The sequence below is a fragment of the Larimichthys crocea genome, chromosome XII (assembly GCF_000972845.2).
Source record: "Larimichthys crocea isolate SSNF chromosome XII, L_crocea_2.0, whole genome shotgun sequence".
Classification (NCBI taxonomy): domain Eukaryota; kingdom Metazoa; phylum Chordata; class Actinopteri; family Sciaenidae; genus Larimichthys; species Larimichthys crocea.
The window spans coordinates 8,186,333-8,212,631 of NC_040022.1; the positions used below are offsets into that span (position 1 = coordinate 8,186,333).

At 41.6% G+C, this 26,299-nt stretch overlaps 1 protein-coding gene across 2 annotated transcripts; it reads right to left on the bottom strand.

Moving 5' to 3' along the window:
* Window positions 1-4,438: 4,438 nt before the first annotated feature.
* Window positions 4,439-25,867, bottom strand: ttyh3a (tweety family member 3a). 2 transcript variants are annotated; one of them, XM_027285435.1, is made up of 16 exons: window positions 25,488-25,867; window positions 24,863-25,042; window positions 21,781-21,950; window positions 20,366-20,477; window positions 19,992-20,212; window positions 18,669-18,764; window positions 17,961-18,033; window positions 17,435-17,510; window positions 13,768-13,823; window positions 12,997-13,089; window positions 12,071-12,163; window positions 11,221-11,357; window positions 9,776-9,949; window positions 9,255-9,330; window positions 7,891-7,993; window positions 4,439-6,719 (listed from the first exon to the last, which is right to left on the bottom strand). In XM_027285435.1, the coding sequence occupies exons 2-15, from the start codon at window positions 24,986-24,988 to the stop codon at window positions 7,913-7,915; spliced, it is 1,584 nt and encodes a 527-aa protein (XP_027141236.1). In that variant the 5' UTR covers window positions 24,989-25,042; window positions 25,488-25,867; the 3' UTR covers window positions 4,439-6,719; window positions 7,891-7,912. The 2 variants fall into 2 exon arrangements, with proteins under 2 accessions (XP_027141236.1, XP_027141237.1); XM_027285436.1 differs by lacking the exon at window positions 7,891-7,993 and having other exon boundaries at window positions 25,488-25,865.
* Window positions 25,868-26,299: the final 432 nt, after the last annotated feature.

Genomic DNA, 26,299 nt, shown 5'->3' on the forward strand with positions numbered 1-26,299 from the left:
GACACCCACCCACCCCACTCCCCTCCGCTGTCCTGACTCTTGTTGAGTGTTCCACCTGGTGTCTCACCTGATGTTTGTTTCCGTGGGCTGGGCTGCATGTCCCCCCCCCCCTCCACCTTAACCTTTGCACCACAGATGTATGGGAGGAACAGTGAAGCTGTAACTCTTGCCTTGGGGCTCACTGTGACCTACGAGTCAATGACAATTAGAAGCTGTTAAACCGTTTCACTGGTCACCTGCTTTGGGGGGTTTAGAGTAATAATTTCAACCTTTTTAGAGCGTTTAGGATTCAGTTATTGGCTGTAATATCACATGGAAGGTACCCACAAAGCAACAAGTAGATGATGGCCTCAGTGTTTAAATCTCCAAAAAAGTTTAGTAACGCACACCGACATGGTACGGCAAGGAAGTCATGTTGATTTGTTGAGCACTACTGTCTGTCACATCAAGTAGCTCTCGAATGACAACTTTGAAAAACCCAAAACTTCTCTCTGTATGAGTTTGAAATGCAGCCTTGTTCTTACAAATGCATGAGTGCATCCTCAATGGACGTGAATGACTGCCGAAAACAAACAGTAAAGGAGTCCTTTAAAGCTGGTGTATATCGATACACTTCTTGTCCTCTGTAGCTGTTTCTGTGATGTTCTTTCTGTGTTTGAATTATTTACATCCCTTTAGATGTCGGCACTCTGGAGTAACTAGCGTGGAAGGTAATCTGTAGGTGACCTGATACATGAATGTGTCTCTAGTGCTTTGTTGTGCATGTCCGTGTGTTTTTTTGTGTTCCTCTACTGCTGCTTTTAATGTTTTATTTATCAGAAGGTTTTTTCTTGAGCCTTCGAATCGGCTGTACCAACAGAACATTTTTCCAGGCTTTAAAAGCTTTCAGTCCTACAGGAGTTGTTTTGAAGTATGTTTGTAAAAACCGAGTGATTTCTACTCTTTAGCATTGCTCATGAGAGTTTTTTAAAATTATGATCATGCTTCTTCTGTTGTGCCATTTTTTTGTTCCTCTCCACAGTACACCTCCAGCATGCGGGCAAGTACCTGGCCAACAGCCACCAGATCCCAACAACCCTCCACACAATAGACAATGCTGGCCTGCAGCACTGACAGCCATCCTATCACCCTCCAGTCAATCAGTCGTCATTTCTCATAGATGTTTCAGTCGCTCCTCTCTCTGTTTTTCCTCCACCATCTCAGTCGACTTAAAAAAAAAACTGTGCTTTTGCTGTTTTGGTTTCAGCAAAACTTAAGGAATCCTGCCGATCATTACTCATTAGTCAGGACGTGCTTTTTCTCCCAAAACCTTGGCTGATGTTTATTACTGCAAAAATCATTATGGTGCTGGAATTCATCTGAAACTCTGTGAAGGAGCCTGGACTGGACTTTTATACTCCAACACTTCTTTTATGTTTTTTTATTTTAATTTCTTTACACCGGAATGCACCAGATATGTACGGGGTCACATCTAACAAGGCTTTGCAGTATTGAGGACTCTGGAAGTGCCACAGACTAACACTGACTACTACTGGTTGTTGTTTTTATTGTATTAGTACTGTACTGCATTCTCTCATCGAGGAGAGAGAATGCCTTACGCCTGAAGGGTAGATGTTATTTCTCACACTCCACATAAACGTGGTAGAATAGATTAATCTCACAGTGCAACATCCAGATTCTTTTCTGCTTGTGGAACTAAAAATGCAAATCTGCTATGTTGGAGTCAACCAGTAAGTTTGCGTTCTCCGGTTAATGTTGCCTGACTGTAACGACACGTGCACATCGGCTTGTTTTTGCATTTTGTGTTGAATCTGATATCGGGGACCATTTTTTTCCCCAGTACTTGCACGTCTTACAGGTGTAAATATGAATTTTCTTCTTCTTACGACACTTTTATTTCCTGTGGCATCTTTTTTTTTTTTTATACATTATTGACCACTATTCCACAGCAAGTGACTGTAACCAAGCGGTGAACGTGATTCTGGCACATGCTCTCAGAGGATTGAAAAGGACAAAGATGAGCTGCATGACGGAAATGCAGCTGTTTGACGAGAAGAAGTCACGGCAGGATGAAAAACAGGAAAAAAAAAAGATTCTGTCATGAGCTTGAAAAAAGAAGTTTTTTATACTACGGGGAAGGAGAAACTTTTTTTTACAGCCCTTTGAAGACGATGGTAAAACAAGAAGACGAGCGGTGTGTGACGTCTTCTGCAAAATGACTCCAGACTTTTACGATATTTGCCTCTTTGCTAGACTGCTTGTTATTCTCTCCACGTTCCTGTTAAGTTGTAGAGCCTCATCTCCCCTAACAGAACTGGGAATTGTTCAACACACACACACACACAATAATCTCGACTCCGATCTTCCCAATGCAGCAGTTTAGAGTTAGAAATTCCTCTCACTGATTATCCAACAAGAATCCAAACGCAAGTTATGTGAAAATATGCATACGCAGTTTTTTAAGAGAATCATAAAGACAAACGTCATGCAGTGTCTCACAAATGTGTTTTAGCATTTATATTAACAGTAGAGTAGTGGATGCTGTGAAGGGATTGTGATATCTGCTCTCTCTCTCTTCTCTGTGTAATCTGGAAATTGTCTTAAAAGCAAATCTGCTGACGTTCCTGTTGAAGCATGACGATCCTTCAAATGTGGAGTGAAATGTTTGTATTTCTGCACTGTCTCTTCGATCGATGTGCAAATTTTTGACCAGTACAAGAGGTGATTTTATTCTGTGCCAACCAGTTAGCACAACTCTTTTACTATCTGAATATCTTTTTTTCCGTGTCTTTACTTGAGGCCAGTTTGTAAGGCTCTGGGTGCTTTGTGCAATCAAATGAGAAAATGAGCCTGACCTTTCAAAATATTTCTGCTCGTAAAACATTACACTGATGCAATCTTTCTGTTTTTGGTGTGAGTGCATATTCTCCTTGTTGTTTGTATGAGTGTTGTACAGATTCTAAACATTACAAAAAGAAGAAAAAGACTTTGATTTGCTTGTAGTTTTGTTTTTATTTTAGAATCTGTAGCGAGCACAATGTGTTACTTCATTAATGTGAATACGGTAAATAGATTTTAATTTTTAATTGAGTTCTTTTTTTCTGGAAAAAAAATCACTGTAGATACTTTTTTATTTTATATATCTTTTTTTTTTTTTTTTGCTTAATCTCTTAAAATGTGTATATGTCAAACCGGTGGTTATATTGAGCTTGAATGGTGGTTTTAAAATTAAACATCCTTTAACTGTAGTGGCACCTTTGGATTTATTTATCGGATCAGACACAGGTAGCAGCATAACTCCACTGCAACCTCGCTGCCACGCTCATCTACTTTTACAGAGGTACTTGTCATTTAACACTATCAGCGTGAACAGAGTAGAGCACACAAACCACAACTGAAACTTTTGAAATGATATACATTATAATGATAAGTCAATACAATTTAACATAAAGAAAGAGTGGGTAGAAGTCTCTTGACGTGTCTTCTTGAGATCGGGCTCAAATGTGTGAGCTTATCTGATTGTTGTAAAATTACAACACAACAGGTCCTGAGAGACATGAGAGAAAAATACAACTTGACAATTTAGAGTAATTACATTCCTGTGAAACAGACAGTGAAGATTATCCATCAAGATAATCTAGATCCGGCAACACAAAGAAAATTAAACTGGCTCTCTTGGCTTCACTGATCCTAATATTAGTGATCCCGAAATAACCAGTATCACGCAGATCCAATTACCAGTAACGTTATCAAAGCGTGAGTGAAGTTCTTAATGTGAATGGGACTGTTCAAATACACTTCCTGAGTAAAAGTTATCAAAATTATGAATTTTAAGGAATCGCTGTGGGCGTGGCAATCAATAAAAAAAATTCAAAGAAGGCATCGGCAGGAAGCACCTTCTCAGAGCCGTCTGAAACTTCTTGCGGTTATCAAGGTTATGTTATGCACATTTCGACGTGCGCACATTTCGACGTGCGCGCATATGCGAGGGCCCGACCATCGCTGCTTGCACCTTTAATTTTCTTTGTGTTGCCGGATCTAGATTATCTTGATGGATAATCTTCACTGTCTGTTTCACAAGGAATGTAATTACTCTAAATTGTCAAGTTGTAATTTTCTCTCACGTCTCTCAGGACCTGTTGTGTTGTAATTTTACAACAATCAGATAAAGCTCAACACATTTGAGCCCGATCTCAAGAAGAACAAGTCAAGAGACTTCTACCACTTCTTTCTTTTATGTTAAATTGTATTGACTTGTCATATAATGTATATCATTTCAAAAGTTTCAGTTGTGGTTTGTGTGCTCTACTTGTTCACGCTGATAGTGTTAAAAATGACAAGTACCTCTGTAAAAGTAGATGAGCGTGGCAGCAGAGGTTGCAGTGGAGTTATGCTGCTACCTAGTGTCTGATCCGACAAATAAATCCAAAGGGTGCACTACAGTTAAAGGATGTTTAATTTTAAAACACAGCATTCAAGCTCAATATAACCACAGGTTTGACATATACCCATTTTAGAGATTGCAAAAAAAAAAAAAAAGATATATAAAATAAAAAAGTACATCTACAGTGATTTTTTTTCCAGAAAAAAAAGAACTCAATTAAAAATTAAAATCTATTTACCGTATTCACATTAATGAAGTAACACATTGTGCTCGCTACAGATTCTAAAATAAAAACAAAACTACAAGCAAATCAAAGTCTTTTTTCTTCTTTTTGTAAATGTTTAGAATCTGTACAACATCTGCATTACAAACAACAAGGAGAATATGACTACTACCCCAAAAACAGAAAGATTGCATCAGTGTAATGTTTTACAGAGCAGAAATATTTTGAAAGAGTCAGGCTCATTTTCTCATTTGATTGCACAAAGCAACCCAGGAGCCTTACAAACTGGCCTCAAGTAAAGACACTGAAAAAAGATATTCAGATAGTAAAAGAGTTGTGCTGAACTGGTTGGCACAGAATAAAATCACCTCTTGTACTGGTCAAAAAAAAAGAAGAATCGCACATCGAAGAGAAGCAAGTTGCAGAAATACAAACATTTCACTCCACATTTGAAGGATCGTCATGCTTCAACAGGAACGTCAGCAGATTTGCTTTTAAGACAATTTCCAGATTACACAGAGAGAGAGAGAGCAGAATTATCACAATCCCTTCACTGCATCCACTCACTCTACTGTTAATATAAATGCTAAAACACATTTGTGAAGACACTGCATGACGTTTGTCTTTATGATTCTCTTAAAAAACTGCCATATGCATATTTTCACATAAACTTGCGTTAGGATTCTTGTTGGGATAATCAGCGAGAGGAATTTCTAACTCTAAACTGCTGCATTTGGGAAGATCGGAGTCGAGGATATGTGTGTGTGTGTGTGTGGTGAACAATTCCCAGTTCTGTTAGGGGAGATGAGGCTCTACAACTTAACAGAAACGTGGAGAGAATAACAAGCAGTCTAGCAAAGAGGCAAATTATCGTAAAAAGTCTGGAGTCATTTTGCAGAAGACGTCACGCACCGCTCCGTCTTCTTCTGTTTTACCATCGTCTTCAAAGGGCTGTAAAAAAAGTTTCTGCTTCCAGTAGTATAAAAACTTCTTTTTTCAAGCTCATGACAGAATCTTTTTTTTTCTCCTGTTTTTCATCCTGCCGTGACTTCTTCTCGTCAAACAGCTGCATTTCCGTCATGCAGCTCATCTTTGTCCTTTTCAAATCCTCTGAGAGCATGTGCCAGAATCACGTTCACAGCTTGGTTACAGTCACTTGCTGTGGAATAGTGGCTCAATAATGTATATAAAAAAAAAAAAAGATGCCACAGGAAATAAAAGTGTCGTAAGAAGAAGAAAAACATTTCAGTTTTACACCTGTAAGACGTGCAAGTACTGGAGGAAAAACTGGTCCCAGATATCAGATTCAACACAAAATGCAAAAACATGTGCACGTGTCGTTACAGTCAGGCAACATTAACCGGAGAACAACGCAAATCTTACTGGTTGACTCAAACATAGCAGATTTGCATTTTTAAGTTCCACAAGCAGAAAGAAAATCTGAGATGTTGCACTGTGAGATTAATCTATTCTACAACAGTTTATGTGGAGTGTGAGAAATAACATCTACACTTCAGGCGTAAGGCATTTCTCTCCCTCGATGAGAGAATGCAGTACAGTACTAAATACAATAAAAACAACAACCAGTAGTAGTCAGTGTTAGTCTGTGAGCACTTCCAGAGTCCTCAATACTGCAATGCCTTGTTAGATGTGACCCCGTACATATTGTGGTGCATTCAGGTGTAAAGAAATTAAAAATAAAAAACATAAAAAGAAGTGTTGGAGTATAAAAGTCCAGTCCAGGCTCCTTCACATGAGAGTTTCAGATGAATTCCAAGCACCAATAATGATTTTTGCAGTAATAAACATCAGCCAAGGTTTTGGGAGAAAAAGCACGTCCTGACTAATGAGATAATGATCGGCAGGATTCCTTAAGTTTTGCTGAAACCAAAACAGCAAAAAAAAAGGTTTTTTTTTTTAAATCGACTGAGATGGTGGAGGAAAAGCAGAGAGAGGAGTGACTGAAACATCTATGAGAAATGACGACTGATTGACTGGATGAGTGATAGGATGGCTGTCAGTGCTGCAGGCCAGCATTGTCTATTGTGCTGGAGGGTTGTTGGGATCTGGTCGGCTGTTGGCCAGGTACTTAGCCCGCATGCTGGAGGTGTACTGTGGAGAGAAACAAAAAAAAAAATGGCACACAGAAGAAGACATGAATCATTATTTTAAAAAGAACTCTCATGAGCAATGCTAAAGAGTAAAAATCACTCCTGGTTTTTACAACATACTTCAAAACAACTTCCCTGTAGGACTGAAAGCTTTTAAAGCCTGGAAAAATGTTTCTGTTGGTACAGCAGATTCGAAGGCTCAAGAAAAAAAACATTCTATTAAATAAAACATTAAAAGAAGCAGTAGAGGAACACAAAAAAAAACAAAACACACTGGACATGCACAACAAAGCACTAGAGACACAATTCATGTATCAGGTCACCTACAGATTACCTTCCACGCTAGTTACTCCAGAGTGCCGACATCTAAAGGGATTGTAAATATTTCAAACACAGAAAGAACATCACAGAAACAGCTACAGAGGACAAGAAGTGTATCGATATACACCAGCTTTAAAGGCACTCCTTTACTGTTTGTTTTCGGCAGTCATTCACGTCCATTGAGGATGCACTCATGCATTTGTAAGAACAAGGCTGCATTTCAAACTCATACAGAGAGAAGTTTTGGGTTTTTCAAATTGTTGTCATTCGAGAACTACTTGATGTGTGACAGCAAATCAACATGACTTACCTTGCCGTACCATGTCGGTGTGAGCTTACTAACTCTTTATTTTGAGATTTAAACACTGAGGTCATCATCTACTTGTTGCTTTGTGGTACCTTCATGTGATATTACAGCCAATAACTGAATCCTAAACGCTTCTAAAAGGTGTGAAATGTATTATTCTAAACCCCCCAAAGCAGGTGACCAGTGAAACGGTTTAACAGCTTCTTAATTTGTCATTGACTCGTAGGTCACAGTGAGCCCCAAGGCAGGAGAGTTACAGCTTCACATGTTCCTCCCAATACATCTGTGGTGCAAAGGTTAAGGTGGAGGGGGGGGGGGGGCATGCAGCCCAGGGCCACAGGAAACAAACATCAGGTGAGACACCAGGTGGAACACTCAACAAGAGTCAGGACAGCGGAGGGGAGTGGGGTGGGTGGGTTGGTCGGCGGGTCCATGAGCCGTGGTGGGGGCCTGAATAGAGGGGGTGAGTAGAGCTGGGGGAGTTTGGGAGGTGGTACAGAGGAGAAACAAGCCAGCAGGTGGAGGAGGCAGGCATGTTTTGTACCTGTTAGCATAGCAGGACGAGGTTACCAAAACGATCTTGAACTCTCCGAAGGCTTTAACTGCCAGCCGTGACCGCTGTTACTGTCCGCGGCAGTCAAATACAACTGTATGGATTCGCAGGAAGAAAAAAAAGTATAGAGAAGATACATAAAGCAGCGTCTAGGTCCAGGCAGACACACAGACACCAGGGAGGGGAGGATCTCTGGTAGAGGTTCAGGCCACGGGGGGCAGGAGGGAAATGACTGACGTTCGTCCCTGTTACATAACATCTTTTCTACCTCTGCAAACTCTGGGGGCTTATATCAAGCTGCTATTTCAGTAAGTGACACTTACACATCATCACTTGTACTCGTTTTATTGACGTTTCATTGGCTCTCGCCTGTGGAAAAGCAGCTACTAGCAACACTGAGCTTTTTTTCCTAGGCGAGAGCCTGGAGTCTCTCTCTCTCTATTTGAATATACGTTCAAGCACAGTGCTGCTGGAGCTGTGTTTAGCAGGGTGGATGCTCAGAGAAACAAGAGCTCCACATGAGGAATAACGATTCCCTGACTGCCCAATTGCAACACTAATGTTCTCTCATAGTATGAAGCTATATACTGTCAAAAACATGCCATCATATCAAAAAAGCATCATTATTTTAAATGTATTCAGCTTGTCTTCTAATGAGGTACAGTGATATACAGCAGATTAGTATAAAGCTTTTGAAGAACTAGAGGAACTAAACCTGTGTCTGAACCAGAAGACTACATTTAGTTCCTGTAGGAGGTGTAAAAAAACCCTCACCCTCCGCTCACTGGGGGCCATGCTTTCTGATGGCTCAGGAGGTACCGTAGCTGACTGATTAGTCAAACACAGCAACTGGCTTAACTCATGCACCACTTCATTCTTAAAACAAGGAAGTACTTTGTGTTACTGGTATTGACGTTTGGTCGAGGGAGGCAGACATTTCGTGATATTTATTAAGATTAAGAAGCTGAGCTGAGAGCACGAGCGAACGAGAGACAGGAAGCTGCGGTCGAGTGAGCTACAAAGCGATGATGAGAAAACAAAGTGAGTGAAGGAGAGTGATAAAGCAATTTGCTGATAGATGCATGCTGGCTTCATGGTGGATATATGACCATCAAACACTCTTCTACTGTGGAATTTTCTTTTCCTCTTCTGCTTTTCAGATGTGGATTCATTCATTACATCAACAATAAATAGGACTGTGTGATAACTGTCGTTTCTTTCTTTCCGTCTTTAATTGATCAGATCTTAACGGTACTTCAGATAAGCTGCAAACGCGATCAGGAACGTGCAAAGCTCCTAGTTTAGTTCCTCTGGTTCCGTTATTCTCATGTTTTTACAGGAGCTGCAACACTTACCGAGGGAGGAGGAGACTCTCGTCCTATCAGAGGCGTGTTTTCACAGCGGGAGTTCTGAAAGTTGGCGTTCTGAGCCCTGTTGAATTAAAACACGCGGTGAGATCAAACATGACATGCCAAGAACAGCGTGGAATCCTACACACTGCTTTAAAGATATGAAACTATACACTGCGTACATTCAAATCTCCGCTCAGTTTTCAGCATACCAACACGTTATGATACAGAGCCAGAAACATGGGGGTCCCCTCCCCCAGTTCCACTAACACTGAGCTTCACTCATGAAGCAGAGAGCTTTGGGTTTCACAGGCATCACAGCTGGAGAGCAACAGCTGCATTTGCTGGCTACAGCGGAGCTTAGCTCCTCTCCGGGGACATAAAAACTGGCTCCTGAGTGCAACGTATCTAATATCAGCCGCACTTTGCACAACCAGGGGTGGGTTGTGAAAATAAATTATCTTCCACTTGTGCCTTTCACTTAGTGCGACTTCCTATTCAGATTCACAGTAGTGTGAAGTACTTACATGTATTCAGTGACAGGTGCGTTGCTGACAGTGTGGGCTGCAGCAGGGATGGAGGTCTCGCTGCCGTAGCTGCTGCCGCAGCTGTACAGGCTGGGCATGTGGACGCGGTACAGGTTATCATGGTTTTGTCTTCCCCCGTGGCTCAGAGACTCATCCTCGCTGTCCTCCTCGCTCCTGCAAACATCACACAACACTGTGAAACCACCACCACCACCACCAGAGGGACCCCATGCACCATCTGACTGATGACAATGGAGCATAGGAGCTGCCACGTGGTCACATTTTTTTTGTTTATTCTCAGTGACATTTTGATTCAATTTCATCACTGCCTGAGGGAGAAAATAGGATGAATTCTGTGCTGTGCGAAGCAGAGAAGACGCGGCTTTCCACTGACATTAATGGGTCTGAACAAAGACGGTAAAAAATAGCCTCATGCTCTCGGTTCAGTTTCTGCAGAAAAAAAAAGAAAAGCCGTGGACAATAATCGCATTTGTTCAGCGTTGTCAAACAAAAACAGCGCCCTGCTTCTGCAGAAACTGTGCGATTCTTTTCAAACAATGAAGCTCCGCGGCATATGTGAGACGACAATAATGCACTGAACATGCACTGTCAAAACAGTGAAACAATGACACTGACATCATGGAGCCTGTCTCCCTCTAGTGTTCATCCTACAGACGCGTTCCTGCATGTTTAATCCATGAGATCATAGAATTCAGAGACATTTACTCAGCTCAGGGAAAACAGTGGCTTACTCATTAATCAATTTATAATACACACGATAAATATAAACCTTCATATAATTCCAGATCGAGTCAAACAAACCTGTATACTACAGTGAAACTGTACAGGCTTAGCAAGGACCAATAAGAAGAGCAGACTGGCAGCGTGTAAGCCTTTGCTTTATAACAGGAAGCTCCAGCTGAGATCAAACTGATAAACATGCCCCCCGATGGTTAGGAGGGATCAGTTAATTATGTGGTGCAGCCAAGCTGATGGCTGTGCCTGGGAAGCCACTTTCCCCTGTAGCCATCCTGCGAACCTTATCTGCTGCTGATAGGACAAAGAAAATCTGAATAATTTCACCCCTCAGCTGGAGGGAAAGACACCAGCTCCGGCTGTGGTTGTGATAGATTGAGGCCCAGCTCGCGCACAATTAGATGGGATAACAGGAAGCAATCTATTTGAGGAAGCAGCTGAAGCCTTCTGGACACATCCCAGTGGTAAACTGTCTTTGAACAGCAAACAAAGTTTTTATCTTTGTTGATTTATCTTGAATTACTTTCTCTCCTTCATTCCCATGCTGAGTAAAAACAAACGCTGTCCATGTTAGGAAACCATAATTAATTGATAGGTTTACCCTCTTAAATTATTTCTCACTGTATACAGTCCGGCATACTACAAACTCAGCTTAAAAGCTTTTGCGCTGATTCATATGCAAGTCTTACCTCTTGGCATGCCAAGTGTGAGGCACGCTGCAAACGATTGAGCTGAACATGAGAGCTGTGACGAAGGAGAAGAGCACGAGGTAGATGAGGCCTTCAAGTCCATCATAACACAGTCCAGTCATGGCCTGTACATAGTCCTGCAAAAAAAAAAAAAAAAAGGGGAGACACCACTTTTATTATAGCAGATGCGATGAGATCAGTCGACATTTAAAACATGTCTTTCCTCCTCAGGAAGGACTTTCTCAAACAGAAATGCAGTAGTAAAAGTCTAAGAGGGTCTTTAAAATGCATCTGCTGTGATTTCTCATTCAAACTAGGTCAGACCAATGAGCTCAGGGTTGGCAAAGGAGGAGGAAGGAAGTGCATTTTACCCAGGTTTGAAAAGAAGCACTACACTCCACAATATCATGATCGAGAATCTCCATTCTGTATGCACTTCACAGCAGAAACATGTTTCGTATTCTACTGAAATAATAAGCTTTGATGCAGAAACAGGGTAGACGTTTACGAGAGAAGGCAGAGCAGAAAGCAGAAAAGAAAGTGCTCCACTCGCACGTGTGCACTTGGAATTTGGAAGTCAGTGAGGGACAGTCAGTCAAATTGTTGCGATTGCCAAGTACTTGTCATTCAGGCAGCTTCGTAAATGGTACATGGCCTCAGATGGAAGACAAATGTTATTTATGGCGACAGGTGTAGTCAGCTATACAAACATAAAAGTGTTGTTACGACTAAGCTGCACTACAAAGATGTCACAACAAATCAAATCAATCGCACAGCCCCCCTTTTTCATCAGACATGGAGCGACTCAGCAATAAGAATGTCTCTGTTTGTAAGTCTCCTCCCTGCTCACCATGTGCAGGCTGCGACAGTCAACCAGGGCGGTGAGCTGATGTAGACTGATCTCTGTGGTGTTCAGAATCCCCTGGATCTCCTCCAAACTCTCCTGGAAATGAACAAGGGGGAAAAAACACAAAATTTGCTATGTTGAAACAGGCTTAACTTGAAATCCAGCCCCGGCACCTGGGTGTGCTTAAGTGCCACGACCAACCATAATGAAGAAATCTCGTTGTCTGCGTTACAAAAATGCAACTAATTGGTAGTTTCCTGCTTGTGCGTGTGGTGTAAACAGTCAAGAAGAAGAAAAGACAAAACATTTGCAAAAAGGAAACAGGTGAAAGTTGTTTTTTTTTTCCATCAGTGAATATTCAGTGATAATCCACTCTGTGCACATTTGACAGGGATGTGTCTTTCATCATTATACACAGCAGCTCCAGCTGAAAAAGCAGATCGGAACGTGTGACACATTTTAATGGACTTCCCTTCTTCTTCCACTTCTCATTAGAGCTCCAGCAGAAAATACATCTGATTGCCTGATAGAAACATTTCCACGACCGCAGCACATTTCTCTGTGTGAGTATGTGAAGTGAAATATGCCTCTCTCTATTCCCAATGTCAGCTCCCATTTGTGCCTCCGTCAACACGGTGTAAGGACCAGCACTGGACAATACCACAGTTGTTGTATTGTGAAACCCTAATGCAGCTAAATGGACATAATGCAGGTCCCAGGTGGGCCGTCAGCAGATCTTTATGTGGACAGGTGCGCTTTGCTTCTCTACAGGTCGGACGTTTGGTCCCATTCACCGGGATATTCTGTCATCACAAACGGTACAACGGTAGAGAGCTCGTGGCCTGGTGTTGGGTGTTGTGTTTATGGTCATAGCTACGCTGTGATGTGGCATTTGTAGGTGAAAGTGTGTTGCAGGGCTGGAAACATACCTTAGTTTGTTTATACTCTCTGGTGGCAGAGCGCAGCAGTTCAGACACGTCATCCTGCATCTCCACTAACGCTTTGTGGCTCCCGGAAAGCTTCTGAAATAAAGTATGAACACTGTAGCAGCCCAGTACATCTCAAAAGTATTTCCATTTCTTTAATTATTACCAAGGGGTTTATATCGTCTCCATTTGTAGCAGATTATAGATGTAAGCTGAAAGGCTTACATACTTTATATGAAGCTTTCTTTTCTTTACAGTCTTACTAACAAAAGATGTCTGAAGTAAAGTAGCACTCAAGTGTTTTGATTTATTCATGTGGTTTTGAAAAATAAAATGCAGGTAGTCCATTAAATCCAACCATAGGTTCACAGTAAAAGTGACAGTCTACTTCTAGAAGCCTCTCACACACATCCTGTGATGCAAGCTCGTGCTGTCAGCACAGACACACAGGAAAAGCTGCTCTGCATCAGTTTTCCTGCCGGCAGAATGGGCACTGTATTAAAGAAGGGGAAAAAAAGTCCTTCTTTGAAGCGATGGGAGTGACTCACTGTGCCCAAAAAAGTCCTTCTTTGAAGCGATGGGAGTGACTCACTGTGCCCACTAAAATTCAGAGAATACATATTGTGACTGCTTTAATTTTAGTTTTATGAACGTCGCATTAATGTTGAGCTGGCTCCCAGTGAGAAAGATTATGAGCATTAATCTGAAGGGCAAAGAGTTTAATTCAACAGTTAAAAACATGCTGAAATTAATTTAGTAATAAATGCAGCAAACCTGCTGGAAGGGGTTGGTTTGTTCCAAACTGCAGCTGAGGTAATACTGCAGGATACCTGTGAATAAAAAGACAGTAAGAGCAGAACGTATTAGGAGAGGCACATCAATTCATACGAAGGGCTGCAACTGGAGTTCAAACCTCAACATCACATGTGAGAAATAAAAGGCAGCTAAACTTAACATTTGAGAGGCTGGGACAAGTGAATATTTGGCATTGTTGCTTGGAAAAAAGAAAATGCTTTCAGCTTTGTTCACATGAAAGAGGACTACCATAACAACAGGTCACCTCAGGATACACAGAGTTTGTTTTCTAGTTCATCAAATCTGAACTAGATCATTACTGACCAATGAAAACAATACAATACTAGAAGAAATGATTAGTCCATTAATTGATTAGTTGAGCGAGAGAAATTCATGGCTAACTTTTGATAAAAATTGCCAAAACTTGCTTATATCTGACAGTAAACTCAACTCGGTATATTGGCGTATTACAGACATAGTGGTGGCCGATAAGTAACAATTCAACCGAATCCAAAAATGGGTTAGCTTGGTTAACTAGGTTTGAGATTATTTTGAAACAGTTACGTAGTTTGTCCACCAGAGAGCAGTGACGAGTTGACACTGTGAATTGTTCCACTCAGTATGCATCTGGGTCACAATAAAAAAAACATAAATACAAAAAATTGCTCATTTATGTTATGTGTTAATGTAAAAAAACATAATGATCAGATTCTTTTAAACATCCAAATATCATATCACTATTGGTATTTTATATATATTAGGGTCTAACGGTTTTACGGTTAGCTGGATGAAACATGACATTTGAAGACCTCATGTTACACTTCAGGGAATCTAGGGACTTTTCAGTATTGAAAAGCATTTAACTGACCAAACAATGTTTGTTAGTTTCAGGCTTTTGAACCATTTGACTACTTGTAATTGACATGAAGGGCTAGTCGGAGCTTTGTACAGACTGTTTAAGGACCAGAAGCACCAGTGGAGTTGAATACTACAATCAGAATTTTACATTGTATTCACAGTCTATTATATTTAGTGATAGCTGCTCATTCCTGTATCACTAAAGAAAATGTAGTTCTGTCTCTTGATTTTGCACTCTTTATTTCATGCTGCATTGTGCCTGCTCCTGCCAGAGTCAATGTTTCATCCACCGCTGTTTTTGTTCTGGGAAAGAGGCCAATGATCCAAGTAAGACACTGATGTAGAGACATTTTATTTCATTTTCTAGTTCTGTCTTGTTGCGTTCTCTGCTGCCCTGAGAGCTTGACTGCTTCTGTAACTGTGCACCCGCTGAGCTAATCCTGAGCTCGGAGGTGAAATGTTCCAAAGGAATAAAGTTCACGCGTGCTCTAATAGTTTAAATGATCTGAATCCTTTTCCCTTGACGCAGCAACAACAGAATACACAGACAGCTTTCGTATAATAACCCTTCTTACTGCACAAAGAGCGGTTACATCATCTCTGGAGTTATTGTTAAATTACAACATGACCAAACTTGTATTCTGTTCACAGTACGCCACGAACCTAAGCAGATTGTAATTAAGGTTTTGGACTTTGGTATTACAACCCACTCCAGCTACATCCTCCAACTCGCAGCAGTGAGTAGGAGTCGATGAGAAATCCTGGGTGACTTAAAAGCTACTGCAACGTCCACAAATACAAGCTGTGAGAACACACCAACATAACACATGGTGTAGGTGACGTCCACGCTCACTGCTGTTTCAGGAGCTTGTTTCCCACACAGTGGAGCAAATTTATGAGAGGAGGATTTCCGGTATAGAGGAGCACATTATCAAGCAAGCTTCTGTCGCACATGCACCCACACATAAATATCAGGAAGAGCACATTTCTTAGAGTCTGACTCGTGGTAATGGAACTACTGATGCCTCATCGTGGGGCTGGGTTCAGTTCTTGTGCCAATTATTCAACTGTGCTGACAAAAGACTAAAATCTTGTTGCCAATATACATGGGTGGAAAAAAAAAAAAGACACATTTATGGCTCATAATGATCAAAGAAATTAAAGCTTCAGGAAACAATTTTATAGAAATCATTATTTTTGCTACTGTTGCATGTAGTGGTAAAAATCAGTGAAACCTCAGAGTAAAGCTTTGGTTGCAATGACTCGGACAAAACAAGGATATTGTTTTCTTTCACAGTAACATTGATTAACAGTGAGCGGGTGCGTCAAGCCAGATTATTGGACAGAAATTTGGCAGCACATATTCTCAGCAGGTGAACAAGTTTGGCAGGATAAGGGAGTAAAAACACGACTGCTTCCAGCCCTTCAGTCAAGTTACTGTCTGAGTATCTTGTTATCACGCTGTTTGATGTTTCCAAGCATGAGAAAATACTAGCTACGAGGCGTAAACCAAACCGAACAAGTATAGTGTTTTATAGAAACCACGCTTAAGAGTGATTAATTACCTAAATATAATAATTGTAGTAACAGAAGTTAGAGCTCTAAAAATATTGATTTAAAATGCTTGTCTCGACTCTCTGTCTCTGTTTTTAGAAATAAAGCCTCTTCTTTCTCACTGCTGTTAGCGTTTTCAAATGGAGTACTGGCTGCAAGATGACAAATTTCTCTCGCTCTTTGTTTGGATTAACACCATGTGTCTGACATAATTGTGCAATAAGGAAAAAGCAGAGGAATGAAAAATAACTACAAGGGTTGTTGAAATGATGCATGCTCAAGAAAATTTTACAGCGATCCAGGGGTGGAAAGCAATAAATTATTAGAATAATAACACACGTCGTCATATCCAGGGATTTGTCTGTTGCAATTTCATGAAGGCATGAGCTGTAAAAGGGAAAAATATACAACAACTGAGAAAGATGTTCCCTTTCCAAGGACATCTATAGGTAACCTAAAAGTAAAGACAAACTGCTTTTCAAAGCCTTGTTCAATGGGTGAATAGTTAACATGTTACAGGGGAAAAAATAGAACTGAAAACCCCCCACACTGTACGAATCAGCCCTGTGGCAAAATGCAGCTTCATGGCTGCCGTATAATATAGCTCAGTGCAAAGGAAGTTGGTCCTCATGGTTGAGATAAAATCCCAACAATTACAGCTGATGCTCTGCCTTGACTAACCAATAGCAAGCAGTGAAGAGAGCAAAAAAAAGAAAAGAAAGCCCATCGAGTAGAGTCTTCTCTCTTTTTTTCAAGGAATGAAGACGGATGCAGGAAAATACATGGTGTCTCTGATCCGCTTCTCCGCTGCTCTTATCTGCCTCATACACTCCGCTTCACACGCGCACAAACCCGAGGCACGATAATTTCTTCACATACACACATCCCATCGTGAGACAGATTGGGCAATTACCAAAGCGAGACGTGCTAGAGAGGCTTCTGTGGCGCTTAAAAAGGCAACCCATTGCCCTTTTGACCCTGCTGCAGATGTGGCACTCATTTTAAAGGCTTTTTATGGTCCGTGGACAAGACCAAGCCCCCACTCGCTTAGAACAATGTCGTCTCACTGCTGCACAATAATCAGAGCATTGAGACCAGGACGGGGGAGGAGATTATACAATTCAGGCTTATGAGTCCTCCAACTTGAGATGACTAATATTCACCATTTTAAAGAGCTGTCAACATACTGTAACCTCAGTATCTCATGGATGGTACTTATGTATGTGATTCATACCTTGATTGATCACTCCATACTGGTTTGCCACTTTGGTCACGTATGTGTCAGGAGCAACACAGAAGTCACTGGAGGTCTAGAAAAACAAGAAATGAAAAGACTTATAAAGCGAAGCAGACACAGTCGACATTTTTACTGCACACTAACAACTAAAGACTCAAACAACTTCAAGAACACAACACTAGATGCTGGTAATTGATTGCAGCTTTAAAATTACTTTTACAACATGACAGGCCGACTACATCTCAGCTGAGAGCAACCACACATCCACATGGCAGCCAAATGGACTGTAATGTTATGGCTACAAAGATTTCTGGAAAACACTGTCAAGTGTAATGCAATCAAATATAAGACATCATATTATTATGACTAAATATAGTAATTATTTATTTGAAATATTTCAAATTAACTCAATTTTTCTACAGTCATTGGCTGTGCACTTTAAAATCATGTTCTCCAATTAAACATAATGAACTGTGGAGCTCCACTTAGAAAAACAGGATCATGCACTGATGGAGATACTTACCGCTGAGACGGACAACTCCACCCCGAGGGAGACCCAGCTGATTACCAGAGCAACTACGCCAAACAAACACACCCTGGGGAGAATGAGGTAAGACGAGAAATTTAAGTACCTCTAACATGCAGTGTTAAAGCGGCACTATTCATGTGCACAACAACAATGCATACAGTGCAAAGGGACGCGTATCAAGTCTTCTTAGGCATTATATTGGAGCGGTTTTCTTTTGGAAGGAAACACTGATCTGTTGTCCAAACATTGTTCATATTCACTGATTCAAAGTGTGTGATTATATATTTGGCATAGATATGCTATGTATCCATAACTGCCATTAAAGGAAAAACTGACCTAAGTGGTCATAAAGGATATGAGGAATAAATCATTTTGTCTTTATTGCGTTTACTGTTATATTTTCAGTGCATATAAAATACAAATAGCCTTTTTATAGTTGCTTTAATATGAAACAGTAACCAGAAATAAAAGGGCAAACCTGTGTCATCAGTAGATCACGGTGTGATGCTTATGCTAAATGAGTTGTGACTGAACTGCTATTTTATCGAGCATGAATTTATCCTGACTAAACTGTAACGACAAGGTGGCCCAAGATGTACAATAATGGCCTCTCATTCTGTGACAACAGCTAAAATCATTTCCCAGAGCCCGATCATTATCCCTGGAGTGCTCTTGTGGCCGTGAACTCGTGATGAGACTCACCCTATAAGTGTTCCCTTGGAGTTGCGAATGAGGCCAAACAGCACCAGAAGGCAGATGAGGACATCGAACAGTAGCAGGCCTATGTAGCCGAGCCACCTGTGAAGACAAATGTCGTTAACGACAAATGGCCAAGAGCTGCAGAGCATACCACGTCTGAATGGAAGAAAAAGAACTCGGTCTTTACAGCAAGCACAATAATTAAAACACTGATCTGATGAAGCAAAATGCTTCTTCCATAAACAATTAACTAGACAAATCAGATTTTTTTTACAAGATTGAACAATGAACAAAAGGACATGTCCATTATCTTTAAATTTGTTATTGTGAACTTGTTAGCAAACAAGTTGCCTATTTACATGTCATCATTCATTTAGAGTTATTTTATAAGTCTCCATGCAAATGTTCAGTTTAGCTCCATTTTTGGTCTCTACCAGGTCCTGAGGGGAATAACCGGCTCTCTGTTCACAAGCTCATTGCTACCTGCGACTGTCTGTTGTCTGAGTCTGAGCAGAGATAGTGTACAGCTGCTTTTTTTTTTAGAGCGGTTTCATTGAAAATAGCAGCCTGCTACAGCTACACTATGAGAGCCACGCAGCTGAACAATGAGCTAAGCTCAATAAAAAACCTTGCAAAGGCCAATTATAATTCTCTGTATTATAATTTCTGTGTGTTCACGACAAGAGACCGCTTTGTTGTTCAATCAATTTAAGACTCTCTGCTCCTCACAACCCCACAAAATGCTTTTACAATGTGTATCTCATCTTTTCTGCTTAGAATTCATGTTACTCTGTGATGGTGCGTTAAAAAAAACATTTGGTAAGCAGCTTGCATATTTATAATTTTAGACAAACATGTCAGCAAATTCAGATGACCTCAACTGTACAGTATTTTCTACCAAACTGTGAAACCCAATGCACGTTTGAGATTCTTGTGAGCCAGCTGCGAAATGATATGCTGAACGAGTGTGACTCATTCCTTGTTGTCTGTGCTCGCATCTGCTTCCTACTTCAGATTCACTCAGAGATTTGAATTCAAAAACATATCCAACAGAGTGGCTTCAGCCAACACTGTCTCACTGGGGAAAAGACTGACTTTCAACTCTTCAACTACATATAAACTCAGAGATGAGCAACAGGAAAGTCACAAAGGCACCGAATTACTGAAGGAGTGTGTGTCTGCGTAGAATGAATCACAGTCTGTTGTCGTCTGCAGTGCTGATATGCTTCTTGTCAACACTGTTCCTGCCACTCCTTACTGGAGCATCAGATAGGAGCAGAATATACATTTGATTTATTGTTCTGTATGGCATCATTACAATCTTACCTGTACCAATCATACAGCTCAATCTTCACAGCCAGCTCCTCCAAGGAGATGTTGGTGTTGCCCCAGAAGGGAATCTCCACCATCTGCCTGACCAGCTCGTCCAGCTGGCCCTGCAGCTTTTGGACGATGGACAGGTAGTCTGCGTGCTGCGCATACTGGCCCTCAAGCTGTAGCAGATTGTCGTCTACCGTCTGGTTTAATGAGGATGTACCATCGTATACCTAGACCCAAACAAGGTCACGATGGAGTTGAGTTGAGGGAAGAGAAGGAGGATTCACTACACAGCTTTGGTGTTGGGGGAAACCAGCGATGCTCATGGCAGAAGGGCAATGAATTTTTAAACGTGTTGGTATAATTTGCGCTCTCGGTCTTACCAGCTTCTGCACCCCAGTGATTGTGCGGTTAGCATGGCGCAGGGAATACGTCAGGCGATTCACTCCATCACAAGTCTCGCCGTTCCCATAGAAACCGACAGCAATGCCAGCGCTGAGGGGAGACAAAAGGAAGGGGAGGGGAGACAGGGTGGTGAGGAGGAGGGATTAGCTAAAAAAGACACAGAGAGGAGACAGAGAACAGAGCGAGCGAGGGGGGATAGCGAGGCAGGGAGAGAGGCGTGTGAACTCCACATTAACCCTGTCGGTTCAGACCCCAGTCAACGGGCTCCTTTCAGCTCCAGCAGAAAGACTCCATACAGAACCATGGAAACACAGAGGAATGGACCAGCTATGCCCCAAACCCCACACTACAGCTGACAAAGGCCGTACTGAGGCAGGAGATCGGCGCTCATTTGCGCAGACAGGCCTCATGTTGCAGAAAAACACTTCTGGCAACTGCATGGGAAACAGTTACATCAAAAAAATGTGTTCACAATATTTAAAAACTATACAGTGGGGAGTAGAAGCTAGTCACAGTGATGTCGCTTTTGTGTTCTCTACGTTTCAGCGACATGAATGAACATCCTTTCCGAGCTGAGAGAAGCAACTTGAAGCGGGAAACACGCTTCCTGTGTTGCAGCTGTTGGTCTTTTTGCTAACCTCCATCCGACGCCAGGGTGGATTTGATCAAATAGCATGATTAAACGAATCAGAGTCAGATCAAGGCGAACGGTGTTCAGCCAGCAGCGCTCATTGAATCAATAGGTTTTCTCTCCCTTTCCTGGAGGGCTGCTAATCGCTTCCTCTCACACTCTGCAGTGTGAAAAAGGTGAACGGGGGCAGAGTCGCGGCGAAAACAAAACCAGCCTCCCTGCTGTGATGTGAACCCGTGGAAACTCTGTGACGCTCTGTCAATATTGGTGGAAACAACACTTGAAATAACTGATAATCCCAATTTTGTTAAGAGTGGTGCAATGATGCCAAGTTTGGGCTCTCTCTCTCTCTTATCTCTCTTTAACTAAAAACACATTTGTGCGTGGGTACAAACACACACAGATGATTGCGAGTGATTGTAATGCAGTTCTTGTACTCATCAGGTCCCCGAGCTCATTGTGCTACTCTGAATCAACCGTGATGGCTCTCCAGTGGGCCATCAGCATGAGGAGAAAAACAGGAAACAAATGCCGTGTTCAACGGTGGAAAGCATGTCCAGATGGTACCGTTCTAAACATACGTCAGACATACCAAAACGGAAAATTGAAGCCTATTGATAAAGCACTAAAAAGGAGCTCATAACTTAACTCTTTGTGTATGCAATTTCTGCAGCTGTCAGTCTGTTGGTTTCTGCGAGGAAGCTGCTTTATCGAAATGCAATTTAATTTAAACTGGGAAACTTAAACTGTGTTTACACTCACCTGCAGACAAGTGTTGCGATAATGACACACCAGGCCGTGCAGCAGCAGTCGGCGTTGGGCTGCTCCTCGTTTTTTTTCCGCCGGCAGCACAGACAAATGGAATAGAAGAGCAGGAACAAGAGGTCGAGGGCCAGACAGGCGAGCGCCACACCTCCCAGGAGCAGGATAGACTGTTGGACAGAGGGATGGGGGTTATGGAAACTTCATAACCCGATACCACTTTCATATCGATAACTGGGAATAAATGAGCTTCCAACGTGTCCCACAGAGAGATGGCGCACAGTACACTCAGTGAAGAGCACTGAGGTTCAAACACATTGGCTTCTTAACTGCAGGATCGCTTACATTCTTATTTAGATGATCTGTGTGTATCTGAAGCCTTCATAGATATATTATACTCTTTGCAACGCGGGAGCTTACAGTTGTCTTCATCTTGTATCTTAAAAGAAAATAAACTGAGTGGAGCACACACTGTAATCAGGAGACTTCTCTAAAATAAGAGGTCTATCTCTCTGTGATTTGAAAAGAGAAGGCTGCTTTTGATTTTGACAAAGTATAGAGCATCCCACTCATGTAAGCACAACAACATGGCACAAATTGGAGACTTGAGCCAGTGGAAAACAACAATACTTAAAAAGCCCTGCTTTGCAGCAATTAGTACTACAATTTCAGAGTAAAAGAAAAATATATAGAGAGATAAATAGTTCCTGAAAAACTTAAAAAGATAAAACGTGTAATATCTGCTGCATATTAAAACTGTTTTTTTTCCTTTCTTTTTAACAGATGTCAGAGTTGTTGCCATCTCATTTGACTGCTGCTGTATATGCATAATTATGCACGTGATGATCTTGAATCTTGAACCGACTATCAACATTAAACAGGGGCAGAATCTTAACAGTGGAGCAGCGCAGCAGCATTTCCAATGTAGGTCAGACAGAGGGCCTCTGTGTTCACTGTATCCTCCTGAGGATTCACGTCTGGGGCAGATTTCCATCCTGACACTTTGTTTGTTTTATTTGTTCAGTTTTCTCAACTATGCATCACAGTGACTGACACGCCCTGATGCAGTGGCGGTCGACCTGGTCATCGCAGTGAGTGTGCTTTGAGCCTGCATTTGTTCCGAGGTTGCATTGAGTCTTTACAGCACAACATTTGGTGTGTCCCGATCCGGTTTTTGACTGCGGTACAAAACAAACGACAGACTGGATAATCAGACACAAATACCATTGAATGACTTGGGTCTTGTAGGTTTCTTTGCACAGCTCAACCAAACAGGGCTCACTGAGTGCACCAGCAATCCACAAGTAAACACTATAATCCTCACTGCGTGTTACTTTTGGTGCGTTGCTTCCATGTTATCTGTGCAGGGGAAAGAGTGACACATTTAAAAAGAGACGCCCAAGGCTCATCATCATGACGTAGTCCCATAAAGAGCATCGCTGCCAGCTCAGCCATCTGGACGAGTCAAGACTTCCCCTGAAGCCTGAGTGAGAGCAGTGTATTGACAATAATTACCAGCCTGTTATCACAATGGGTTAATAATTACGGTTTCGTAAGCTAGCCTGCTAATAACCTCTTATGATCTGCTCTTGTTGGAGGCGAGAAAACATCCTCAGACAGATAAATCACCTGTGCATTACTCTCCTTTTAACAGCGATGCTGTTTTTGAACTTCTGGCTGTCCACACACATACAGCTGCAACCATTATCCAGCCTATAAACCCTTCCTGTCTGCTACCAGGAGAAAAAGCTCCCAATCATACCTCAGAGAGCGGCACAATAACAACTGTGAGACAGCACAATGATGACCCTTTTAGCAGTGGACTCCAGTGCCACCTCAAGTAAACAACACATTCCTTAAAAATTGTCATTTTGGGAGCGCCGCAGTATCTCACCTGGTGAGTGTCCTTTACTGCAGCGGCAGAGCCGATCCTTTCCACTAAATCATGTATGAACTGAGAGCTGACAGCAAATATATGACACCTACACAAGCTATCAAAGTGAAACTAAAGTTTTATCCCTTTCTTTTTTTTTTATGCTTTCATTTTCAAACATGAACGCTTGTGCAATCGCCACCGATGCACGTCTGAAAAAAGCTATCTTCCTGTTTCTTGGGAACGATGATTCACTTCTGGATTTTCTAAATCACACTTCCACAGAAACCAACATCTTCAGCTGTTGACTTCTGTTGACTGCCCATTTTCCACTTAAAAAAGAAAAGAAAAATAAATATTCTCTCTCTTGTGATTCGCTCTGCCTTCAGTAGCTTTTCAAACAATGCTCCACACTCATTACCCAGTCTCTCAAAACCTTTTAAAACCCACAGCACCGCAGAGGATTTGGCAATGATGCATTTTCAAACAGCGACAGCAGAAACAAACACCATCAATAAATGAATTAAAGACATGTTTATTATCTTATGGTCAAATTGTGCTTTGTACATTGGATCTTTTATCGTGCCCATGACCAAATGTAAAACAACATCATCGCATTGTAGCGGACGAGAGATCAAGTTAATTTAACAGGCGAGTCAACTGCTTGAGCTCTGCTTAACTTCAGGAATCAGATCTTCACAGACGTTTAAAGGATTTGTCGAATGTAAAAGCAAATATCTGGAGTTAATGCCGAGCGAGCTGACACGACAACCTGAGTTTTATATGCAGAGCCATCTCCCTAGATCTTGTAAATCACCGTTCTGAGAGAGACACACAGCAACATCAGCAGCATGAATGAGACTGCGACACACACAGCCAATATTAACCGTGCGAACAAATCCGTTTAAGTGACTTGGATCACACTACATAACGGCAGGTGGTTGGTGTCTGGGAAGGTCAGGACACGGATGTGGCAGCTACGCACAGATGGTGACACGGATCAAAAGGTGACGAGAGAGAACAGGTGGAAAGAGGTCAGCTGTGTACCTTAGATTTGAGGTTATGGACTCAATCATAACATCCCCATCATCCTGCTGCTGGTGGGTGGTCACTGATCTTAAACAAACATGGGTTGTAAACATTCCTGCAGACATCTGCAGCATGCCTGGAAAATCACACAAGGTCTTATGATGCACAGTGAGGTGTTACCTGTTGATAAGTCCAGTCCTCTGGTTGGAAATCACTGCTCGTTTGTTCAAACTTCAGGTTGAAATGAGGAAGCCTGTGGAGAAGGTTCACCCACCACGGCGGAGAGTAGCTGACCACAGCTGCCATGTCGAGGAAACGTCAACGGGATCCTCTCAGAGAGCAAGCGAGGATGCTTGAAAACTGTAAACACAAGAGGAAAGGAAGGAGGGGGATCCACTTCAGAAAGTCTGCCTGTATCCGGTTTGAAGCACAAACAAAAAAACAAAAAAACTAAAGCATTGTTGCTCATCTACAGGGAAACGTTAAGTCAGCAATGCAGCCAGTTAAAATCAATCATAAAAAAACATTCACCTCATCAACACGTCATTTAAAAGCTGTCGACACGATGTTACATCGTTTTATTTTTGTTTTTACGAGCAGCTCACTGACGTCAGCTCGCTGACATTAACTAGTAGCTATAACCTAGCACAGGCTAGTCAGCGTGATGACAACTTTAACTCAAATGTTGTGCCAGCTGTAATGTTAGCTGTAAACTCCAGAGAACCAGCCCAGGTTTTACATTTTGTTTAAAGTTATCTCGTTTATTTAAAAACAAAAGAGAAATAAAAGGTATTTATAACGTTACCCGTGATGTGGCTAGCGTTAGCCGGTTTAGCTGCTGGTTAGTTTAATGCGCTGAGACTCAAACACGGAGAAAGAGACAGAGAAGAAAGAGAAAGAGAAGAAGTCTCTTTTGTTTCACTTGACATTCTGCTCTGCGGTTAGTTACATCCTGTTTCGTCCGCTTGGCAACTCCTCACTTCATCTCCTGTAGTCTTATTCAAAACGCAACAGCTCAAACAAGCACCTCCGAGTAAATCCTCCATCCAGTTATTAACGGGGTGTAAAGCAGAGAGAGAGAGAGAGTACAGCGAGTGTTCACGACATTCACCCGGCTGGCAGCTAACCTGGCCCGGCCCGCACTCAACCAGCCGCACCGGCGTGGAAATGTGGCGCAGCAGCGACACCCAGAGGCGGCGCGGTGTTAGGGCTGATGAGCTGTTCAGGGACAATCCGACATATGTGTTTCTGTGATATGACGTGGGCTGAAAGCATGAAGCAGCACAGTGCATTGCAAACCGTAAAAAAGGCAAATTAATGCCTATTCTGTAGCTGTGTCACTAATAGTTTAATATATGCAGATTCTCTGCTCATGTTATATCTGGAAAACAAGCACAGCATTTGTCACGTTACTCTTATAATCAGTGTTCAAATAGTGTCATATTTATATAGTATGTTCACATCTGTTTATATAGTAATACTTGAATATAGTTGTCACAGCCTTGCACAGTGCATAGAATATTCAAATTCATATTATATTTTTAGTATAAAAATTTTTTATTTTCTCTTCCATATTAGGTATATTAATTTTTTAACCCGAATTTTTAAATATATTGT